Consider the following 22412-nt stretch of genomic DNA (forward strand, 5'->3'; position numbering starts at 1 on the left):
TATATATTCAATTATAAAAATGCAACACGCACTTTTAATTATAAAAATATAACACATATTTTTAAGCACTAAATAAATTTAAATATTAATATATATCTTTATATATATAATTATTTTTTATTCGGTGCGATGCACGAGTTTGTTGAAATTATTTATTGAATTAAATTCGTTACTAATTTGTTGTAAATATCTATTGAATTATATTCATTTATAATATTAGGAAGAAGGATTAAATTGTAAAACTACCAACTTTTAAAGAATTCATGAAGTGAATAAGTCAAAAAGGGTGTTTATTTCATTTTTAGCCAAGCCCTTTTAATATTTGATCTATGTATATAAGTAAGTCAATTGAGTCTTAACTCAATTGGTATGGGCATTGTTGTCAATGTAAGAATATGTGAGGTTGAGTGCGTTGAGGTGCATTATCTATAAAAACCTATTCAATTAGAATTAAGGGTTTAGATGACTAAATTCATAGATTAAATGTTTATTTAACTACAAATTTATGGGCTCTAAAATGATATTAGTTATATTATAACAAAATTTTAATCTGACATGTTTAATTTTTTTTAATTTAACTCGATTGATTTCACTGGATTCGATTCAAAAAAATTTCAAATCAAGTTAGGATGATAAAATAGGACTCATCAACTCGATTAATTTAAAATTTTTCACTCAATCCGATCAAACATTTAGCACTAATTAATGTTACAAAATTCTCAAAGTTTCGTTTATTGGTTTCTCTTTCCTTTGCACAAATGATATTTTATAGATAATAACGAAACAAAAGAAAATGTATGTATTGCGTATTTTGCAATTTATGTATCAAATACTGGATTATTTATTCCTTATATTAAATAAGTATATATGTGTCATTTGCTAACTTTGCTTATTATTGTATTAAATAAGTATATATGGGTAGTGGGATGCGGTGTCATGCGTTTACCTTACTTTTTATCTTATGTTACAGTATAGTTATAATATCTAATATTACAACCACAACTATTTTTATACTAACCACAAACAAACGTACCGTCCATCCAAACCCACCCTAACTCATTAAATTCAATGGACTTGGTTCCAAGATGCCAAACGCAAGTAGCTCTTGGTTCTGCTCTAGCTTAACCATGTGCTGCTCATCTAAGAATACCCATGCTTCAATTCCATTTCCCATCTTTGTATCCATCAGAAGAATCAGATTCACCATCTCAGAATCTGATTTGGTTTTAGGGGCATAGGAAACCCAGGTTGGCTTTCCCCACCCAAAATCTATCTCATAAAAACCCATGTTGCACCAACTACTAAACCCAATAAAATCAATCTCATCATTTGTATCAGGCGACGCCTTACCTATCTCTTTCATCTTCTCGCAAAATTTAATCCATCCACCATCTCCTTGTAGGGGGGTAATAAGATCAATGTCTAATTTTCCTATTGCTTTCCTTAGATGGAAAACCAATTTATCCAACTGTGTCTCTGCTGTCACTAGTGCATCTGCTAAGCATACGAAGTTTCCCATTGAATAATTTGGGATTTGTGGTCTAGCCCTTGGACGAAGATTCACTGCATGCGTTATAAGAGTTGACTTCTGGATGTCGGATTTTGCTTTGGAAGCAGCCATAATACACTTGCTGAGGAGGGCTGAAACAACCTCGACCCGTGTTGGATATGGCACACTTGAACTTGCTGTTTTGGCCTTCAGTGAAGCTATTGCTGAGGCATCAAAAACAATTCTCCTCGACTGCCATATTCCCTTTTTGACAAATGGGTTGAGCATTCCCAAAAAGGTTGCCTCCCTGGGGTATGCCACACTCTGTGGGAAGACAAAAGAGGCGTCGAAATTCGGACATGGAGCTTCTTCACCACATTTTCGAGTCAGTGCAGCCCAACTGCTGATAAACGTGGTGGCGGCAGTTGCATCGGCAATTGCGTGGGAGAGGAATGTGCCAATAGCAATGCCACCGCATGCAAAGGTGGTGACTTGTATCATGGTTATATAACCTTCTGCACTCGTTTCAGCCCAATTAGATTCATGGAGGAGTTGAGAAACATAAGACGAATCAGGGAGGTTGAGAAATGCAGAAAGTGGAAGGTTAACTCTAGCCTCTACATAGTAAGCTCCCTCATCATTACAAGCGATGGAAAGATGGTCCTTGATCCTTCCTGCAAATGGATAAAAGAGAGTTAAGGTTTGTGATAGAGATTCCTTGAGCAATTGGGACCTCATGGAGTTGGAGGCAATGATATCAGCTGGTGGAATGCTTGTTTCTTGGTTCACATAGAAGAATACCGTAGGAAGATAATGAGATGAAGGAGCGAACTGATCCAAAAAGGAAAGCTTGTGTGTTGTAAGATGGTGAGGTGTTGAAGAAGTGGGTTTGATAAGTTGTTTGGAAACTATTTCGATCTCCATAACCATCTTCTTTGGCAGAATGATAATTTTATGATTTTTTTAAAAGCAACATTACACTGATTAAATACTGAAAAACATTGAAAACAACAACAATATTTTTTAAATACATATATTTAATTATAAAAATGCAATACACATTTTTTATTATAAAAACGTAATACGTAAATTTTTTTAATTATAAAAATATAACACATACTTTTTAAGCACTAAATAAATTTAAATATTTTAAAATTCTGATTTTTTTTCAATTTTAAAAAATGTTAATGTTTAATTTTGAATAATCGAGAAACAATAATTAAATTATTTTTTAATTCTAGTTATTGCCGCGAGACGGGGCGAAAAAGATTAGATCGAGATACAATCAAATATCTGTGAGTACTACTCTCTCTCCCCCCCTTTTTAGTTTTTTTTTTCGAATTAGATAAGAATTTTTTTTTGAAACAAAGATAAGAATTAGATAAAATGAATAAGGAATGTAGAATGAAAAAAGTAGATTCATTTAAATTTGTTATATGTCTTTTTTTTTTGTTTATAATTAATGTTTAATTTTTACATTTAAATTAGTATTAAAAAGTAAATATCTTGTTGAATACAATTAATAAATGACTTTATATATATAATTAGTTTATAATTAGTTTTTATCCCGTTTGTTGTACATATTTATTAAATTATATTCATTATTAATTTGTTGTAAATATCTATTGAATTATATTCATTTATAATATTTGGAAGAGGGATTAAATTGTGAAACTGCCAATGTTTAAAGAATTCATGAAGTGAATAAATCAAAAAGGGGGTTAGAGTTTGTGTGAACCGAATCTCGTCACTTGTTAAAAAAATAAATATAGTGAAAAAATAAGGGGATTTGTGGGGACAAGAGGCCGAAGCCCGCCATAGATCCCTATTAAGCTCAAAACTGGACTGGGGTTGTGATTGGGGGTGTTCCCTTAGTACGAACCATGTCGCACAAGTAGAACCTGTATAGAATTACACTTCTTCGATTTAACATTGATTAGAATAGAATTTTTCAACCTTTAAATAGATGTAATCGGAACTCTTCTTGTATCATTCAATTTCCAACATCAGTGAATTTCTCCTCCTCTGCCAGTGTTTGTTTTTCGAAAGGATTTCCACGTAAAATCTATATGTTTTACTTTTCCTTTTTTTCATTGCATTGTGATCGTTCTATTGCCATTATCGATGTCTATTATAACAAAGGGTGTGAACATGTGTCAAATAATTTAAGGTCAATTTCATTTTTAGACAAACCCTTCTAATATTTGACTCATGCATATATGTAACAGCCCGATTTTGGGTCTAGTCGGAACAGTGGTTTTGGGACCACAAATGCGACGAGGAAAAATGTAATGGCCTGAATTTTCAGAGGTGTCAGAACGGTGATTCGAGATCACTAAATTCAACAAATGGGTAGAAAATATTATTAATTTAGTGAGTATAAGTTAAATATGAAGTTAGAAAAATTTTTGAAATAGTGAATAGTACACCAGAAATAAATATTAAAATAATTAGAATCGAAAATGAGGTATCGAGACCTCGGGGATTTTAAACCGAGCCATAAATATTTTTATAAATATTTATGTAGTGTTAAAGAGTTAGTATTAAAGTTTCGTTAAGAAATTTTAAAGTTCCGATAATTAATTGAACAAAAAGGACTAAATTGTAACAAATGCAAAATTATGGGAAATGATAAAATAGCTTAAATGATAAAATAGCTTAAATAATAAAGTTAGGACCAAAGTGGAATTATCTAGATTTCTCTTTATTTTTCTGCATTCTCATCAGCAAAAACACCATAGAAGGGTTTCCTTATTGTATTCATTAGTTCTTCCTATTTTTACTGCAGGTAAGTTCAATTCTTGATTATTTCTTGAAAATTTTGTGTTTTTGTGACTTTTACAACTAGGCCCACTTATTGTATTCATTAGTTTTTGATTCTATGAAAGAAGTTGAAAGTTTCTATGAATATGTGCTAGAAGTATATGATGATTTAGCATGGAATTAGAGCTTTAAATTGTTCATATGCTGATTTTATTGAAAGAATTGAATAGAAAGTGAATGTTTTTGGACCTAATAGTAAAAGAGTTTGAAGATAAAGTTATATGTGGAATTTCTGAATTTCAATAGTTGTGTAACAACTTATAATGTCTAGGTAAATTATTAATTGAGAAAATTAGATTAATTGAGGGGTTAATTGAGAAAGGACCGAATTGTATAAACTGTGAAATTTGGGGCAAAATAGAAATCAATATTTTGCACTAAAGCAGTTTTGGACAGCAGCAGTAGTCTAACTTTGAAAAATCACAAAAAATTGTGGGAATTGAATTAGAGGATGAATAAAATATTAAATTAAAGCTTGTTGAGTCTGGTTTCTCATAGAAGAAACGGTGTAAGTAATGAAATTGTAAATTTTGAGATATTTGAAGTTTAGTTAGACCAAGTCAGAATGAGTTCGGAATCCCCTGTTCTAACTTTGGAAAATTTTTAAAAATTTTAAAAAAATAATTATGAGTTATAGTTTATATTCTTAGAATCCTTAATGAGTCTATTTTTAAAAGAAATAAACGGAAACATCATCCAAATTTTGTACAATGAGATAATTAATTTTTAGTGAAGAGAGGTCAGAACTGTTAGACAGCAAAACAGGGGAAACTTTAAAGAATAAACTGTACTATTTGGATAAACCAAAAATTCTGAAATTTTTATGGTAAGAATATATGTGAGTTTAGTTTTGGGGAAAATATACGGATCTTAATTTGGAGTTCTGTATCTCCAGATAAAAATAGTTTAGTGACTCTGACTCAGACTCAGACGGACAACTTGAATTTTACATACAAGAAAATAGTGAAAGTACGAATAATGTTGTTTAAATGTGTTATACACATTAAGGACGAGGAATGGAGAGGAGGTGGAGGTGGAGGAAAATTGGGAAATATATGAATGATTTGTGTATAATTGGTCATATGCTTGATTATAATTGATAAACGATGAAATAGAAATGATGCTTATATTTGTGCATTATTGGTCATGGTTTAAGCTCATGTGTGAAAATAAAGTTTCATAGTATGTGTGTATGGTATATTCGGTATATGATTTGGCATGAAATAATGTCATGAATGGTTTATGAATTAACACATATTGGTAAGCCTGATACATGAATAAATGTTGTGCTCATCCATGCTTATAATGCTTATGCTATATGTGTATTTGGCTAACATATTTGGTATACATGCTTAGGCTTTGGCCAAGTAATGGCTAGACTATGCCACGTTAAATTTATAAGTTATGCATTGAAATGGTTTATCATGTGGTTAGCCCCAAAAAGAGTTATGTTTAAATACACTAGCTTGCGACTATGGTTGAATGATATGTTTATATCTTGTGTGACGTGCATAGAAAACGAGTGTGGAAAGACAATGAAAAGTAAGTTCATATGGTTGAAATTTAATGATTAAATGTTAATTTCGTAAATTATATAATGTATGATGAAATATATATTTATTGATTAAATGAGAATAAAATAAAAATGAGAAAACTAAATAAATGATCAAATTGAGCGGAACGTCAGATTTGAGTACTTCTGATCAGTGACAAGTGACAAAGTGATAAGTGATAGCTTTAGCTACACTAATCTGATCAAGTGACAAAGTGATAAAGTGATAATTGGTGGCTTTAGCTACACTTATCTGATCAAGTGACAAAGTGATAAGTGGTAGCCTAGCTACACTTATCTGATCAAGGACAAGTGATAAGTGACCATACGTAAAACCATAGTTATACTATGGTAAAGTGGAAGTGAAGTACTCAATTTTCCGTAACCATTCCCTAATTTGATTAAGGATGGTAAGTGACAAATGGGCCTAAAAGAATTAAAGTAAATGGTTAAGTGGTAGTGTATTTATACCAGGATGATGTTATTTTAAAGTGACATTTTCATTGCAAAATTGAGAATTTCATAAATGTGTTATTGAATGGTATAATCGATAAACGTTGAGTTAAATGGTAAGTATGTATTAGTGTTGAACTTAATGTCATTGAGTTGTACGTGAATTAAATGGAAATTGCTAGTGATATGATTTAAATTGTGAGCATGAGAAATTGCGAATTGAATGGAATGGAAATGAAGCATTGAATTGCATGAGTATGTATCGGGTCTCGTAGGCCCTAATTATTATGATTATAATATTTTGAGGATATATTGTGAAAAGTTATAGAAGCATGTTAATTATTTTGAAAGTTTTAATTTAGATGAAAATTTATAACTCGGTTAAATATGTTTACAAGTGTATGTGTTTTGATAATGCCTCGTACCCTATTCCGGTGTTGGATACGGGTAAGGGGTGTTACAATATAAGTATGCCGATTGAGTCTTAATTTGATTGGCATGGACATTGTTATCAATGCAGGAAGACGTTGATTCGAGTACGCTGAAGCACGCTATCCATAAAAACCTATTCAATTAAATTAAAGGTTCAAATGACTAAATTTATAGATTATAGGCTTATTTAACTACAAACTGAGTACGGAATTGCTTAAACATTATGTGATACTTTAAGTGCTTTTTTAATATATTAATTTTTTTATTTAATAAAATATTATATCAAACTTTAAAAATCTATTCAAATGATAAATAATAACAATAATCAACTTTAAACATAATTATAATAAAAATAAATTTATTTAATTAAATAAATAAAAGAAATATGTATATTTAAAAATAATACTGTATGAAATATCTACACCAATGAACAACCAAAATCTAAAAAAAAAATCTTGAAAAAAATCATAAGCTTGTTTTTTTTTTCTTTTTCTTTTTTGAACTTTTGGTTAAAACAAAATCAAAAAATTGTAAAAAATTTAGTTTGAAACCTCAGAAAAAATAAAGAAAATAAACAAAAATTCATTTCTACCTTAACATTAAATGCAAATTAGTAAAAAAAATCAATTTAAATATATATATGAAAATAAAAATAAACATAAATTAACTAAAAATATAAAACTACATAAATATAACTTTTATGCAATATATTTTTATAAAAAAATTAAACGTATTTTTCTCAAAACTTGACTCCTTTTATATAACTATGATATTATATTTAGGAGTGAGCAAAACTCGATTCGATCAAAAAAATTGAAAAAAGAATTCGAATTTTGAGGTAATCGAATCGAGTTGTTTGAGTTATTCGAGTTAACTCGAATAAGTAATTTGAGTTCTGAGTTCAAGTCAAGTTGAATTTTATAATTCGAATAACTTAAATAATTCGAATAACAGGTTGGTGCAAATGCCCCTTTGATCACTTTCAATTTTAAAAATCAGCAAATTGGTCTTTCTAAAAAATTATAACAAAAACAAAATAATTTTCAAAAATTCAAAATAATTTTTAAAATTCAAAATATTTATAAAATTTATATTTTTTAAAAAAATTATATTTTTTTAAATAAAATATAAATAATATATGAAGAAATTTAAATTTTTAAAAATTTTCTAAAATAATAATTTTGGGACCTAAATAAATTAATTAGTGATTCAAGTTTATCATATTAAAATATCTTTTTTGTTCTTTGAAAATTTTTTCAAATATATATAATTTCAAATTTATGCACTCTAACATGGAATTAGTTATATTATAACAAGATTTTAATTTAACTCGAATGATTTCACTCGATTCGATTCGAAAAAATTTAAAATCAAATTAAAATAAAAAAATAAAACTCGTCAATTCAATTAACTTCAAAATTTTCACTCTATCCGATAAAACAATTCTCAAAGTTTTTCCTTTGCACAAATGATATTTTATAGATAATGTAACGACCCGATAGTCACGGGTATCGAAAAGTGTATTTTCGGGTCTTCGTCAAAAAGTGGATTCGTAAATATTTTTAAATATTTACGAAGTTAGTTGTGTGGTTAATTAGATTTTGGTTAGGTGAATTTGCTTAATTTAAAAGTAATTAGGTGTAAGAACTAGATTACATATAGGGAGAAAGTTAAATTATAGATTAGAGAAAAGTGAAGGGACTAAATAAGCAATTAAACCTCAAATTAACAAGTAGTATTGGTAATGACATGTGTAACATTTAAATACATACATTTATAATAATTATTACTTACTTATTTTTTAAGTAAATATTATTATATTATTATATTATATTGTTATAATAATTAAAGCATAAAATAAATTAAAGAAAAAGAAGAACAAAGTAAAACGAAACAGAGAAGAAAAAGAGAGAAAGAAAAAGAGGAAAAAAATTAGGGTTTTCGAGGTTTAAAGCTTAATTGGTAAGTTAATTTAGTCCCTTTTCTTGTATTTTTTATGTTTTTAGAATCCTAGTATTAAATACTACTTAACCTATGTTGAAATTTTACAAAATATTGAATTTCTAGACGTTGTTCATGTTGAATAATTTAAGTATTTGAAATTAAATTGATAGAATTTTAAGTTAGAAATGAAAAAGGGATTGAATTGTAAAATAAATTATAAGTTTTGAGTATTAGGGACTAAATTGTAAAATTTTTGAAATTTAGGGATTTGAATGAAATTAGAGAGTTGAATTTAGTCTAAAGTGGAAATTGAATGAAAAATATGGAATTAGTTTTGAAGAAATAAAGTTAGTCTCGGTTTACGGACTAAATTAGAATTTAGACAAAAGTTGAATAAAAATTGAAATATTCAATGTGAAATTGTATTGTATTGATGAATTTTAATTGTTTTAATTTCCGTAGCTAACGTTGTACAGAAAACTTCGACTAAGAAAGGAAAAGATAAAGTCGACGAGGAGTAGCTCAAAAATTCTGGTTTGTATTTCTATAATCCAAATTTAATTATTAATTGTTGTATTTTGATTTAAATGTTTATGGTAAGTAAATAAGATAAGTGTTAGCATTTTTTATATTGAATTGAATGTATGTAAAATTGTGATTTATGTGATAATTGAGTATTGGATAATTGTGGCATTAGAAAAGTGAATTGAAACATTATTAACTGTATCGGGCTGAGTCGGATATAGATGACATGCCATAGGATTGGAAGAGCTCAGAGATACTTCGACTTCGTGTCGATGAGACACTGGGTGTCAAATTATTACTTCCGATAAATTTGATGAGGTACTGGGTACCAATTTACTTCGGTTTAGCCGATGAGACACTAGGTGTCAACTTATTGCTTTGAATTATCCGATAAGGTACTGGGTACTAAACTGGTGTGTTTTGGTTGGATTCATGTATCCGTCCGAATCCGTGTCAAGTTAATAGGGGTTATTGAATAAAATAGTGTTATGATTGATATTGAGTGAGAGTGACATAAGCAAATTTGGGTTGAAATTGGTATGAATTTAGAATTGGCTTAAATGGTGTTTTATTTGATTGTTTTGATAATATATGTGAAGTACCTATGAGGGTACATTGGTTAGGAAACTAGGAGGGTTGTTTCGACATGTTTTAAAGGTATTAAATTGTGTTTTAAAGTGATTGAACAATTGGTTTTTGAGTTGATTGGTATTCAAGGTTGCAGGGAATGATAAACTTGATGTTTAAGGTTCATTTTGAGTCCACATGGCCAGACACACGGACGTGTGATTGAACCGTGTGAGACGCACGGCTAACACATGGGCATGTGTCTCCTGTACCTAGGAAAATTTTTAAAATTTTGAAAAAAATTATTGGAGTACCTGATTTAGTCTGGATTTTTTTCTAACACATATTTTGAGCCTCGAGGGCTATAAAATGGACAATATGATTAAATTATGATGTGTATGCTAGATGATTATATAATGTGCATGTTTGATCTAAAAAGCTTGGTAATGCTCTGTAACCCTGTTTTGGCGACGGATAAGGGGTTAGGGGGTGTTACTAACTAAACAAAGGAAAATGTATGTATCTATCAAATACTGGATTATTTATGCCTTATTTGCTAACTTTTTATTGCTTGTTTTGTAGATATAAGCTCAGACAGATGAACTCACTATTAAATTCAGTGGACTTGGTTCCAAGATGCCAAACGCAAGTAGCTCTTGGTTCTGCTCTAGCATACCCATTTGCTCCTCGTCCAAGAATACTCATGCTTCAATTCCATTTCCCATCTTTGTATCCATAGAAAAACCATATTCACAATCTCAGTTTTTTATTTGGTTTTAGGGGCATAGGCAACCCAGGTTGGCTTTCCCCACCCAAAATCTATCTCATAGGCACCCATGTTGCACCAACTACTAAACATAATAAAATCATCAATCTTATCATTTAGACCAGGCGATGCCTTACCTATCTCTTTCACGTACTCGCAATATTTAAGCCATCCACCATCTCCTTGTAGGGTGGTAATAAGATCAATGTCTATTTTTCTTATTGCTTTCCTTAGATGGCAAACCAAGTTATCCAACTGTCTCCTTTGCTGTCACTAGTGCATCTGCTAAGCATACGAAGTTTCCCATTGAATAATTTGGGATTTGTGGTCTAGCCCTTTGACGAAGATTCACTGCATGCGTTATAAGAGTTGACTTCTGGATGTCGGATTTTGCTTTGGAAGCAGCCATAATACACTTGCTGAGGAGGGCTGAAACAACCTCGACCCGTGTTGGATATGGCACACTTGAACTTGCTGTTTTGGCCTTCAGTGAAGCTATTGCTGAGGTATCAAAAACAATTCTCCTCGACTGCCATATTCCCTTTTTGACAAATGGGTTGAGCATTCCCAAAAAGGTTGCCTCCCTGGGGTATGCCACACTCTGTGGGAAGACAAAAGAGGCGTCAAAATTCGAACATGGAGCTTCTTCACCACATTTTCGAGTCAGTGTAGCCCAACTGCTGATAAACGTGGCGGCGGCAGGTGCATCGACGATTACGGGGGAGAGGAATGCGCCAATAGCAATGCCACCGCATGCAAAGTTGGTGACTTGTATCATGGCTATATAACCTCCTGCACTCGTTTCAGTCCAATTAGATTGAGGGAGGAGTTGAGAAACATAAGATGAATCAGGGAGGTTGAGAAATACACAAAGTGGAAGGTTAACTCTAGCCTCTACATAGTTAGCTCCCTCATCATTACAAACGATGGAAAGATGGTCCTTGATCCTTCCTGCAAATGAATAAAAGAGAGTTAAGGTTTGTGATAGAGATTCATTAAGCAATTGGGACCTCATGGAGTTGGAGGCAGTGATATCAGCTGGTGGAATGCTCGTTTCTTGGTTCACATAGAAGAATACCGTAGGAAGATAATAAGATGAAGGAACGATAACTGATCCAAAAAGGAACGCTTGTGTGTTGTAAGATGGTGAGGTGCTGAAGAAGTGGGTTTGATAAGTTGTTTGGAAACTATTTCGACCTCCATAACCATCTTCTTTGGCAGAATGATTAAGCCAGTCACTGTTAAAAGCAAGTGCTATATAACTTTTAACAAAAGTATTTAAAAGCAAGTGCTATAAATCTTCTTTGGCAGAAAAATCCAACTTTTAACGCAAGGATAACAAATTTCTTCCTATTTTTTAATATTTTTAATTAGGTTTAAATTTTATTTAGAAGAAAATAAGGAGGAAAAATCTGATTTATCATTTTTTTCTTGAAAAGGGATAGAAATGACATTAAATCATAGTTTAATAATAATCCTAAGTGATATTTAAAACGATGATAAATGGAATACATCAACATTTAATGTATTAAATTAATATAGAATATCTCATAATTTAAATAAAAATTATTATTTATGGCAATAAATGTTATAAATATACAAAACCCTTGGTAGATAATTTTATGATATTATTTTGAAAAAAAGAAAATTGAAAAAGACGACAATATCTTTTTTGAAATACATATTTTTAATTATAATAATGCAATATGCATTTTTATGCATTAAACAAATTTAAATATTAAAAAAAAAGAAATTGTTTAAAAATACTGAAAAGTTATTGTCTAATTTTAAAATTTGTTAATGTTTAATTTTGAACATTCAAGAAATAATAATTAAATTATTTTACAAATATTGAAACTTTTTAAATTTAAATTTTTTATATCCTACTTTATTGTCTTTTTGTTTATAATTAAAGTTTAATTTTTACATTTAAATTAGTATTAAAAGGTAAATATTTTTTTAAATTTGTTGAATAAAATTAGTATATAATTTATGCTCTACAATTATTGTTATCTTTTAATTTTTCAATATAGTCACTACACCAAAATAGGCTTTTAGCGGCACTTTTAGTGGCGTTTTGTGGAAAAACACCGGTAAGAATCAGGAATTAGCGGCGTTTGTGATAAAGCGCCACAAAAAATAGGCCTTTAGAGGCGCTTAGAAAAAAACGCCGCTAATAACATGCATTAGCGGCGCTTCTGCTCAAACGCCACAAAAACTCCAAACCCAAACGGCGTCGTTTGGTGACCTTAAGAGGGCTTTAGTGGCGTTTTTAAACAAACACCGCTAATGTTATGGTTTTTAGTGGCGTTTTTTCCTGAGCGCCGCTAATTTTAGGGCTTTTAGCGGCGTTTTTGACAATGCGCCGCCAAAGTTAAGGTTTTTAGTGGCGTTTGTTTGTAAAGCGCCGCTAATGTTGGAGTTTTAGCGGCGTTTTGATGGAAACGCCACAAAATACATTTTATCTTAATTGGTTTAATATTATTTAGATTAATTAAATAAAATTCAACTTAATTCTAGAATATGTAAAATATTCGATGGATAATATTATTTAATTTAAATTCAAGGTTGGAATAGTAATACTTTAATAATTCATGACAAACATTTAATTAAATACTTAAATAAATTTGTGAATTTGAATTGAAATCATATTCAAATTAAAATATATGCATATACCTAACTCGCTATCATTCCTTTTGTTATCACTTCAATATTAAAAAAAATGCCATATATATATATAGTTGTTCGTCCTTCTTGTTTTATTTATCTAATTGAGAAATTAAGAATATAATAAATTTGTTAATCAGAGAAATTTATTCATTTATCAATAAAATAAAATATTAAAAATTCCATACTTTATATAAAAAATAAATTTTATAAAGATTAATATTTTTATTGCTACTTTATACAAAATTTTTAACTATTAATTATTGTTTAATCGATTTAAACTATATTTTATGATTATTAAAGATTTGGGGAATTTTTTGGAAGGTATTTTAAGGAGTAAGGGGTATGGATTAGGGTTTGGGATTAAGGTTTAGGGGTTATGGGTTAGGAATTTAGGGGTTAGGGGTTAGTGATTTGGGGGGTTAGGGGTTAGGGAGATTTAGGGGTTAGGGATTTAGGGGTTAGGGTGTCAAGGGTACTCAAGTTAGGGTTGGTTGCTTAGATTAATTAGTTTAATTAATTTATATATTAAATATGTTCTTATATGTTTGTAAAATATATAATGATAAATTTAATATATTTAAATTATGAGTATATATTACGTCTTATCGGCCTTGAGTATGTGCTAGCAGTCGAGTAAGTAGTGACTGCCCGGTTTTGTTTCTCTAATTTTTTGTCAGTACTCTACAAAATCTAGTTCACCCTTCTTTATAGTAGAAAGGATTAATGTTCTAAATATATTTATTGATGAACGACGGGATTTGGATTGTTGGAAGCTAGAAGCCCCCTTTCGGTATTTTGGCAATGTTCCTAGGGCACCGATAGCACATGTCAAGAATCCTACAATTGGTACGTGGAGGCTCAGTGATCATTTAAGATATTAATTTCAAATATGTATAGTTAATTTATATTATTTAGTTAAGAGATATAATATATATATTAGGGTTTAAGATATTTCAAAGATGTATATTGAATGGTTAAATTAGGGTTTAAAGTTTATTTGAGACTTGTTAAATGATACAATTAATTAATACTTTTATATTTAAAAATATTTAACCTTAACAATTCGATATTTTTTATATGGATATATATAGGTAATTAATTATTGAATTTGGATAGGATCAAAATATTAGAAAAAACTAAAAAATATAAAAATGAAATAAAAAAACTAAATTTTATAATTTTATCAAAAACTTTTAAATATTACTTAAAATTTTAATAATTATTTAATTAAAATTTTAATGAAACATAGAAGAAATAAATAAATAAATAAATAAAATATGTGAGATTTAGCGGCGTTTTAAGCAAAAACGCCGCAAAAGTTTTTAATAATTTGGAGAAAACGGTGTAGTTTTTGGCTGGGAATTTAACGGCCTTCGCGGCGTAACGTCGAAAACGCCACTAAATCTGGGAATTAGCGGCGCTAGGAAGAAAACGCCGCAACGTTGCTCTGTAGTCTGTAATTAAAACGTTGACGTTTTGTGTGGCATATTAACGGTATTAGCGGGGCTCAGGTGAAAACGCCGCAATTTTTATTTTTATATTGTTTTTTAATATTAATTAAAAAAATGTTTTAAAATTTCTGAAAACGATGGCGTTTCAATAAAAGAAATTAATGTACTAGTGGCGTTTTTGTATAAAACGCCACGAAAATTTGATTTAGCGGCGTTTTATTCATAAACGCCAGAAAAATATTATTAGTTTGGGCAAAATGATGTAATTTTTGTTTGGGAAATTTTTTTCGGCTTTAGCGGCGCAACGCCTAAAACGCCACTGAAGGTAGGTTTTAGCGGCGCTATCATATAAAACGTCGCAAATTTTCCGTCCATTTTATAGAAACGCTGTCGTTTTACATTACACCTTAAAGGCATTAGTGGCGCTATATTAGAAACGCCACAAATGTTCATTCGGGTAAGACGCTGTCGTTTTATAGTGTCTGTATTTCATCCCAAATAGTCCCAATCCCTTAGCCGACAAATCACTTTTCTCCCCAAAAATTCCCCCCAAATTTTCCCCAAAAATCCCCCAAATTTAGAACCCTAGTCTGCTGTGCCCCAACCATCACTGCTACATTGCCGTTTACTGACCCTTCTGTTGTTGCTCGTCGACCGTCGACCGTGACAGTCGTGTACCACCGCACTCCTCTACCGTCGCTTGGGTAAAACAATCGGTAAGGTTTTCCTCTTTCTCTTCTACTCGCAAATAGTTTTGCACCTGATTTAGGGTTTAGGTTACATCCTCACATACATTATTTTACACCTAATGATGTTAACTAAATGCGCAAATTGTTTATGGGTTTCAGACAATTTTACAGTATCCTGTTTGGGATAGAAAAGACCGGGAATTTGTTCTTAGAATTTTATCTATAGCCTTTGCATAATTTAGTTCATGATTTGTTTATTTCCTGTTTGTAGTTCCAAATAGTTTGGAACTGTTCATAATTTTTTTCATGATTTTCACTCTCCTGTTTGTATTATAGGAAATGATAATATTTGGTCCTATAATTGCTCTTACTGAAACCAAAAGTACCATATCTCATGTCATACGCATGAAAAAAAATTATTATTTTTAAACAAAAATCAAAGCAAACTAAGCAGTATATTCCGTCTTGTTGTACATTGTTATCCTGCTAATCATGAAAAAATTTGTTCATACAATTAATATAGTTGCAAGAAGGGACATACCATATAAGGATCCATTGTTGTCTGGAAGAATGGCAATGAGTAATTCAAGTTATTTTCCTTCAAGCTTGTTTGCAGCAGCATGGTATACGTATTTCAGTGCCTTGTTAACTTGATCTGGTCTAGCTGAATAGATAGGAATTACGGGGTCTCGATCGAATTCCTGCATTTAAAAGACCAAATTGATCAAAGGTTCAGGCACCAAACGGCATCCATTGGAAGCTGTTATATAGATAAATTAGTTGGTTAGTGAAAACAAAGGTTAGGAAAATTCACCATGCCAGAAATTTGGCACATTTGAACCAACTCTTGACAAAAACCTTATGCAGTGCTCTCTTGAACACTTCGTTGGAATATACCTTATCAAATAATTGCTGTATTTGGTCCCATAGGCTGTCAAGTAATGCATTTCTAATAACATTTCTCGTTGCATAATAATTCTCACTCTATAGCTTATCAAATAATTCTTACTCTATAGCTTATAAAATAATATAAATCTAATAACATTTCTCGTTGCAAATTTTTGTTCATAATTTGTTTATATCCTGTTTGTAGTTTGCAGTAGTTTGTAACCGTTCGTAATTGATGTTTGCGTTGTTGTGCTTAGCTTGCTGGGTTGGAAGGATAACGCTATTCTTTGGCGTGAAAGGTCAATTTTTTGCCGCTAGCTTGCTGCGTATTTCGCTGCAGAACTTGTCTACTTTTTTGCGTGGAAGGTAAATATTTATTCTTCTGTTGTAATGTATCAGCCTTAGTTTGATTGAAAGAACAAAATTTTCTGAAGGTAAATTTTCTGTTGCAAACAAAAGGTTTGGTAGTTAATCATCTTGCTGTTCGAGGTACTGCTATAGCTGTTGCATTTAGTCACTGTCTTGACATGTATTATGCAAATCCCTAAATGGTTTTAAGCAAGTGGACTTTGTTTATGTGCTAATAGTTCTTTTAGCCAATGCAAATAGTATTATTTAATACTAGTATTATTTAATATGGTTCCATAAACAATACAATTTCGCTATCTTTGAAATACATAAGGGGTATTAAGATATAATTACTTGTTGTTCATAGTAATATATATGATTTATAATTGTAATTACACTTTGAAAATCAATGATTAGTTATAAAATAAAGAAATGCTAGTATGAAACTGATATACTGTTATTTATAGTTTGAAGATAAATAAGTTTAAAAATGATGAAAAAACCTTAGTGCTAAACTTGTAGAAATAAAAAAGAAAAGCATGCAACTTTAGAATCCATGGGTTTTATGCTTTTATATTAGATTTGCTTTTATCTTTTCTCTGCAAACAAAATCAGCAAACATATACTGCAGAAAGTACTGTTTATTTTGTTGTCAAATCAGTAACACATATACCTTTCCATCCTTAATTTAGTGCAAGATTAGTTTAAAAGCAAACATTGCTTGTAATATTATATTTTAACCTCTAATATGCCAGCTGATCTCGTTCTTTTTGGCTTAACCCTATTTTATTTTTCACATATATAACCTTTTTTGCTAAAAAATTTTGAGAAGATTTTTAAAAAATCACGCAATCATTCGTGTAAAAACGTAATCAATTTGGGACATAAATTGATAACTTACATATGTATTACTATATTTTTAATATTATACATATATTAATTTACATATATAAGCTATATTTAAATTTTATTGATAATAAATTTTTAATTTTAAAAATAATGATAAATGTTATTTTTAAATAATAAAACCTATATTTTCAATAATAATTTTTATAATTTTAGAAATAATTGTAAATGTTATTTTCTAAATATTAACATCTATATTTTCAATAATAAATTTTATAATTTTAGAAATAATTGTAAATGCTATTTTCTAAATATTAACATAATACATAACTTACATTAATATTATACATAACTTACATAATACATAACTTACCGTAATATTATACATAACTTGCACAACTTACATAACTTAAATAACTTATATAATACATAACTTACATTAATATGATACGTAACGTACATAAATAACTTATATAATACATAACTTACATTAATATGATACGTAACGTACATAACTAAATTAATTAATAGTATACATTAAGTTGTCGGACTTACATAAATATTTAACTTACATAACTTACATATGTATTACTTAATACACAACTTACATAATACATAACCTTCATAACTCATATATACTTATAACTAAACAACTTACCCTTGTAATTTCTGGTGAAAAGCAGACTGCAAGAATTTAGAAATGGACCATTCTTGGATGAATTTGTCAAGGGTAAGCAACGGTTATCAAAATGGAGTACAGTATTTTCTAAATTTTGCATTTCAACATGCAAGCCAAGAGAACATGATTCTTTGCCCGTGTAACAACTATGTCAACACAAACTGGCATTATCGTGAAGTTGTATATGAGCATCTAAGGTTTGTTCGGGGTTATAAAAAATGGCTTTTTCATGGAGAATGCCGGCCTAGTACCTCCTCTTCAACGATGGATGTATCTTATCCTGGTACTGCTTACCATCAGTCCGTTGTGGGGAATGACATGGAAGGTATGTTGCGGGATGCATTTAATATGCACAATCATCGTTCGCAGTCGTTCCCAGCTGACTTTGTGGCATATGATGGTAGTAATCTTGGTGGAAATACTTTTACCGAACCGGGAACAAGTGTACCTCATGAAGAGTCGAATGGAGAAGCGGCGAAGTTCTACGCGCTACTTAATGACATGAATGAAGAATTGTATGAGGGATCGAAATTTTCAAAAATGTCCTTCTGCGTTCGTCTTTTTCAATTAAAATGTTTGGGAGGGTGGACTGGAAACTCATTAACAATGCTGTTAGAGTTTTTGAGAGAAATGTTTCCGTTTGCAAAAATCCCTCAATCATGCAAAGATATGAAGAAAATGATAAAAGATTTAGGCCTTGGGTACAACAAAATCCATAGTTGCCCGAATGACTGCATATTGTATTGGGGAGATCAGAATAACCAACAGTGCTGTCACGTATGCGGTGAATCCCGTTGGATACATAAAAATACAGAAGATGGGAATGATGATGAAAATTATGTACAGTCAAGAAAGAAGCCAGCCAAGATTTTACGGTATTTTTCGTTGATACCAAGGCTTCAAAGGCTTTTCATGTCGTTGAAGACAGCGGAGCTTATGACGTGGCACCATGATGGACGAACCGATGATGGATTATTAAGGCATCCGGCAGATTCTTTAGCTTGGTAATCATTTGACAATAAATTTCCAAGCTTTGCAAGTGATCTCAGGAGTGTGAGGCTTTGGCTAGCATCTGATGGATTTAATCCTTTCAAGATCATGAGTACTGCGTACAGTACTTGGCCAGTAGTGCTTGTTCCGAACAATATGCCTCCGTGGATTTGCATGAAGCAATCTTCCCTTATCTTATCTATGATTATCCCTGGAGAGAAAGGGCCCGGGAATGATATCGACGTTTATTTACAGCCACTTATTGAAGAGTTAAATCAATTATGGGCTGGTGTCGAGACATGTGATGTGCTGAGGAAGGAGAACTTTAATTTACATCGATATGTTCTGTTTCACCATGAAGCAATGGAACCTTTACGCAAGTAAGTTCTACAACTTTGATAAATATTTATCAATCAAATATTGTTTATCTTCTAACAAACGGAACATATTTTTAACTTAGTGAGTACAAACAAATATTAAGATCTCGTTCGCGCTCCAGAAGAACACAACATCGAGATATCAATAAGTTGTTCACGGAATCTTTCCATGAATGGTTAAGCTAAACGGTATGTAATTGGAGCTTTCATCGACAATTCATAATGTTTTCTCATAACATTTTTAATTACTCAGTTTACTTTCCACTCAATAGGTTTGGAGTGGGAAGAACGTCACTGACGAAGTTAAATGGCTTTCCCAAGGTCCAAATCGGGTGGTTAAAAGATATAGTGCGTTCCTCATCAACGGATTCAGGTTTCATACAAAATATCGTGAGAGATTGAGGAGAACGCAAAATTGTGGAATAGTTGTTAATTCCTCAATTACAAGTTATGCTAGTGCTAGAGACAATAATCCTATCGAGGAAAATGTGGAATATTTTAGACTTCTTACTGACATAATTGAGTTGGATTACTACGACAAATGGAAAGTTGTCTTATTTCGAGGTCATTGGGCCGATGTTAATACTGTTCGTGGAATCAAGCAAGATCAATTTGGTTTCACAATGGTGAACTTCGCTCGATTGATTCATGGAGGACAACAATTGATTGATGAGCCGTATGTATTTTCTTCTCAAGTCAAACAAGTTTTTTACTCAAAAGATCCAACTGATGAGGGTTGGTACGTTGTACTCCGTAACATCCCTAGAAACTTGTTTAACATGGGCAGTGGAAGTAGAGATGTCATTGACGACAGAACAGAAACTTTTCCCTTTCCAGAAAAAAACTTAAACGAAAACATTCCTAGTACTAGTACACAATTTCAATAGGTCCGCCAGGATACGGATGAAGATATTTACGACTTAAAATGTAGTAAGCTTTTACGATTATTTTTTATATGTAATATAATAATATAAATATTGCTATTATTATATATTCCAACTATTTTATATGTGCTATTATTGTTGTAATTGTATACTAAGTTTTCAACTATTTTATTTGTATTGCAGATAAAATGACTAGAAGAAAAGTGCGAGAGCTAGGCATTGTTCAAGCTACTCCAAACTCGACGGAAACAAACAGCACTGGACAACAGACTACTATCGGATCTTCGAATGTTCCGGTTACACCTGAGGAACCTACATAAGTTCAAAGTAATTTAACATTTAATTTACATGCGTGTTGACTTATTGTTTATTTTTTAAAAAATTCTTATATTATTATATAATATTTTTCAGCTGAAAGTGGTGGGACGCGGAGAGTTCGAGGACGTACGCTACTTAGGGATTTATACGAGCTAGATCCAGCCGAGCGTGTCAAAGTCTGCAGTAATAGCTTTGGTCAGCCTGTTGGATCAGAAGCTTGCCTTTTAGCAGGATACTTGGGCATTCTTGCGCGGAATGCAAATATGTTGCCAATTAACTACGAGTCATGGCGAGCAATGCCTGATAGTAACAAGAACCAAGCTCTTGATAACATTAAGGGAACAAAAAATTAATGTCATTTATAATACTTGGGTTTAAGTTTCATTTATATTTACTTTCTTAACTTGTGTTTTTTTTAGGCGAGATTTGCTCTAGAGGTCTCCGATGCTTATGTAAAGAAAGCATTGGGAAAAAGATGGAGAGACCATAAGAGCACTTTAAAGAAAGACTATTTTAAGACAAAAACAACACTGGACGAGAAATTACAAAATGTCCCACCCGGAATGCTGAGGTACCAGTGGGAAGAGGTCGTTAGATTTTGGACTTCAAAGAAAGGAGAGGTATGTGTTACTACAAAAATCTTGTAATTATTTTGGTTTATAGTACTTACTAATTAACGAACTAATAATTTCATAACGTAGGATTGTGAACGCATTGGAAAAAGTAGTAGGCAGAAACAGAAATTCACTCACACAGCTGGATCGAAAAGTTTTGCTTGTGTGGCTCAGGCTCAGGTAGTATTAATTTTGTAAGTCTGCCATATATTTATTACTTTCCAACAAATAATATTTTTACTATTGTATTGTAGGAACTGTCGTCCGGTCAAAAAGTTGGACGCCTTCAACTTTTTGACATTACACATAGGAAGAAAGATGGAAACCCTATGACTCCTGAAGCTGCAGAAATTATGGTACGTTTGCTTAATACAATTTGACTTGTTTTAATTATTTATAGTGTTTATTTTCTAATGGTTTATGTCATTTATTGAAATACAAATATTGTTAAGTTAGGCTACATTTATTTTTTTAATATATATATCGTTCCTAACTTTGTGATTTATTTATTAGGAAAAACTAAAGGATAAAAAAGCAGAGTACGAAGCGATGGCTTCCAGTGATAGTTCTGTTCATATTGACGACATTGATAACCGAATTATCACTGATGTTTTGGGTCCTGAAAGGTACGGTAGGGTTCGATTTCAAGGATCTTTTCTCAGCCCATCCCAATATTTCGGATCCAGCTCGCAACAATACATGCCTTCGAGAAGTCAGGCAAAGCTGAGGTACAGAGGTTAAAAGACCAGATGGCTCAGATGCAAGCGACAACAGTTGAGGAAATTACACAACTTAAAGCGGAGGCAGCAGCGAGAGAAGCTGAGGTTCAACGAAAGTATGAAGAACTCCAGCTGCAGCTTAAAGCAGATGCGGCAGGGAGAGAAGCAGAGCAGCGTAAAAAGTTCGATGAACTCAGCTGCAGCTTCAGAATATGATGAATATGTTTCAGCAATCGCAACATCCGCAACAGACGCAACAGCCGCGACAGCCGCCGTTTTAGACTATCGTATAAATATGTTTCAATTTTGACTTTTAATTGTCATTTTAAAATTTATCATTTTTGTAAAAATAATACGATTTTTATTTTATTTATTGGTATTTATTATA

At 31.2% G+C, this 22412-nt stretch overlaps 2 protein-coding genes across 2 annotated transcripts; one reads left to right on the plus strand and one right to left on the minus strand.

The window, feature by feature from the left end:
* Positions 1–1051: 1051 nt before the first annotated feature.
* Positions 1052–2419, minus strand: LOC107927188 (stemmadenine O-acetyltransferase). The gene has a single exon (XM_016858217.2). The coding sequence runs from the start codon at positions 2417–2419 to the stop codon at positions 1052–1054; it is 1368 nt and encodes a 455-aa protein (XP_016713706.1).
* A 12684-nt stretch (positions 2420–15103) lies between these two features.
* On the plus strand, positions 15104–22412 carry LOC107927232 (uncharacterized). Its single transcript, XM_041104686.1, has 7 exons — positions 15104–15388; positions 16507–16615; positions 20557–20700; positions 20785–21311; positions 21393–21485; positions 21560–21661; positions 21819–22412. Exons 4-7 carry the CDS (start codon positions 21255–21257, stop codon positions 22044–22046), a joined length of 480 nt encoding a protein of 159 aa, XP_040960620.1. The 5' UTR covers positions 15104–15388; positions 16507–16615; positions 20557–20700; positions 20785–21254; the 3' UTR covers positions 22047–22412.

Source organism: Gossypium hirsutum, chromosome D11 (genome assembly GCF_007990345.1).
Source record: "Gossypium hirsutum isolate 1008001.06 chromosome D11, Gossypium_hirsutum_v2.1, whole genome shotgun sequence".
NCBI classification, from domain to species: domain Eukaryota; kingdom Viridiplantae; phylum Streptophyta; class Magnoliopsida; order Malvales; family Malvaceae; genus Gossypium; species Gossypium hirsutum.

Bases quoted from the DNA above. Each gene is read 5' to 3' on its own strand.
- LOC107927188 (XM_016858217.2), bottom strand. From the start codon at position 2,419: ATGGTTATGGAGATCGAAATAGTTTCCAAACAACTTATCAAACCCACT.
- LOC107927232 (XM_041104686.1), top strand. From the start codon at position 21,255: ATGCTGAGGTACCAGTGGGAAGAGGTCGTTAGATTTTGGACTTCAAAG. The intron at 21,486-21,559 runs GTAGTATTAATT...ATTGTATTGTAG, and splicing joins CTTGTGTGGCTCAGGCTCAG to GAACTGTCGTCCGGTCAAAA. The intron at 21,662-21,818 runs GTACGTTTGCTT...TTTATTTATTAG, and splicing joins CTGAAGCTGCAGAAATTATG to GAAAAACTAAAGGATAAAAA.